This window comes from Alosa pseudoharengus, unplaced genomic scaffold (assembly GCF_046254945.1).
Source record: "Alosa pseudoharengus isolate Yale_2024_CS ecotype anadromous, Long Island Sound unplaced genomic scaffold, YU_APseudo_1.1 YU_APseudo_1.1_scf_13, whole genome shotgun sequence".
Taxonomy (NCBI): Eukaryota; Metazoa; Chordata; class Actinopteri; order Clupeiformes; family Clupeidae; genus Alosa; species Alosa pseudoharengus.
In genome coordinates this window covers 28699556-28702055 of record NW_027468598.1, presented here as the reverse complement: position 1 = coordinate 28702055, position 2500 = coordinate 28699556, and the positions used below count along the sequence as shown (strand labels likewise).

The following is a 2500-nucleotide window of genomic DNA, read 5'->3' as shown; positions in this document are numbered from 1 at the left end:
CTCCCTCCACCCTGTCCTCCGTCATCCCTCCATCTCAGACGTGGATGAGTGCGGTCAGACTCCGAGCCCCTGCTCTAACGGTGTGTGTGAGAACACCGCGGGCAGTTACCAGTGCCGCTGCCGAGTGGGCTTCACACTGCAAGGCAGCGATTGCAAAGGTACGGCTCTGCAGTGGCTACTCTATAATAATAATAATAATAATACATTTTATGTATAACACACTTTACATCAATTCAATTACCTCAAAGTGCTAAGACACTAAGGCACACACACACACACACACACACACACAGGGCTCAGGTGAATGATTATGGATTATGAATAAGTGCTACTCTACAGGGTTGGTGTGAGTGCAATGAGATGGGCTTTAACTAGTGGGGTTTAAACAGTGTAGATTCTAGTAAGATAGATCTAGTAGTAGTGGCTCTGATCTGGCTCTGGTCAGTCCCAGTTCCTCCAGAATCTCTTGAAAGTCTCAAAAGTCTTGTATGTAAATGTTGATATGTATTCACTGTCTATTCACTGTCACCCCCACCCTACCCCCAACCAACCCCCCTCCACACACACACACACACACACACACACACACATACTCACACAGACATAGATGAGTGCGAGAATCCTCTGCGTTGTCTTGGACAGCAGTGTGTGAACTCGGAGGGTTCCTTTAGGTGTGTGGCGTGTCGGACTGGATACCGCATGCTGGATAGAAAATGCTCCGGTAAGAGCGCTCCGCTGTCTCACCATGGGGGGAAGCTCAGCTTTATGAGGTGCTGTGCTGTATTGGGCAGACTTTTCCAAAGCTTGTCCAGGCCGTTGTGCACCCTGCTTGGCAAAGCTCACAGGCCTCTGCTGGCAGACCCTCTGTGAGGCTGTTTTTTAACAGCCACTGACCTCACGGGAGTCAGGCACTGCGGAGGCACAGCGGTCATTTCTGAGGCACCTGAACACTGGATCACCTACTGCAATACTGTGCATGCTCACTTTACACAAGCTCTTTTCTATCACAGTCTTTGTTCTGCTGAACATCAAATATGCAAAGCACTGTGTCATTTGATGTGATATCATGCCCACCTATATACAGTATATGATCTATATACAGTATATGCCTCTATGTATGTAGGGTTGGACAGAGGTAACGATACAGTGTAAAACATGCCGCATATGGTCATCATTCTTCTACTCTCCGATCACTTGTTTTAATTGAGCTGGCGGGCATTACCCCAGCCAGAGCCAAAATATGACACACCACTACTTCATACTTTGATTCATTTATATGTGCACAGTTAATTTCTTGGATAATGAGGAAATTTGGCCAACTTAAGATCAAAGCTACTTTATTTTTATTTCAATAGCTGCTTTTTACTGGACCTTTGTGTTCTAACGCCATGTTGTCATTGGCTGCCTTAAGTGGCCTGTAATCCAATAGCTTTCCTGCGCTGCTCTCCAACTCCTCCAGCCGACCCGCACCTGTGTGCTGCATCCATGGCAACCCCGGACCCCGGAGTCAGAAGGCTTTCATTAGGCCATTTTTATCTGATGATGTGATTACGCTAAATGGCCACTCGAATCAGATAGAGGCAGACAGGCTACAGGAGCCAGAGACTACAGCTGGTCTCAGAGTCCTCCATTACCCAGCACTCACCTCTGACTCCAGACGCCTAATCTGATGAGGATTTTAATAATAATAATAATAATAATAATAATAATAATAATACATTTTATTTAAAGCGCCTTTCAACTCACCCAATGACACTGTACAATAAGACAAGAGGACATAGACATAAGAGTAGCATAAAAACATCAAACAGAGACAGTATACAAGAGAACATAGACATAAAAGCAACATATACAGGGACAGTGCAAGTAGACAGTACACATAGTAAAACACATTATACATTCAGCAGGAGACAGACATTGGCAACAAAAGTAGAATAAAATAAAAAAAATAAAACAGTAATGGAGGAGCGAGTGGGATGGAGGAGGCAAGGTTATGAGTAGGAAGGAAAAGCAAGAGTGAAAAGGTGAGTTTTTAACATGGAGTGTTTTTGGAGTGTTGTGATATCTACAGTATGCTCTGTATGTTGTAGTCAGTGGTTAAAGTGGGATTTGGCAGGTGAGGGAACCCTAAAATCCAGTGTCGGTGCAACAGGGAAAAATGACTCACCGTTGGACAACATATTGAGTATGTTGTCCAACATATTGAACTTTTTGGACAAGAATTGCTAGCTTCTTGGTCACCTCTGTACATGCGAAAAATTAACTCACCATTTATTTTAACAATATCATCGCGTTATATCTTTGGTATGAAAGAACATATTTATTATTAATTTATCTGAGGTGGTGGAACTGCAACTCCTCTGCAGGTTAAATATCCTTAGGATTTTTATTCAGTCATTCGAACATTATTGGGGTAAATGTTGCTTTTTCAGGCTTTATTTTCGATGTTAACCCCTTGTCAGTCAATAGTGACAGTTAACTGTGTAGAACATTGACTATG

At 43.3% G+C, this 2500-nt stretch overlaps 1 protein-coding gene across 3 annotated transcripts in view; it reads left to right on the top strand.

Annotated features, from left to right (window-relative positions):
- Positions 1 to 2500, top strand: part of ltbp4 (latent transforming growth factor beta binding protein 4) — a 71490-nt gene that overhangs the window by 53950 nt on the left and 15040 nt on the right. For 2 of the 3 annotated variants that reach the window (XM_076282776.1, XM_076282774.1), the window contains 2 exons: positions 39 to 158; positions 602 to 721. In XM_076282776.1, coding sequence (XP_076138891.1) covers positions 39 to 158; positions 602 to 721 — 240 coding nt within the window. The remainder of the gene's footprint in view (positions 1 to 38; positions 159 to 601; positions 722 to 2500) is intronic. The other variant, XM_076282775.1, reaches the window with a different exon arrangement.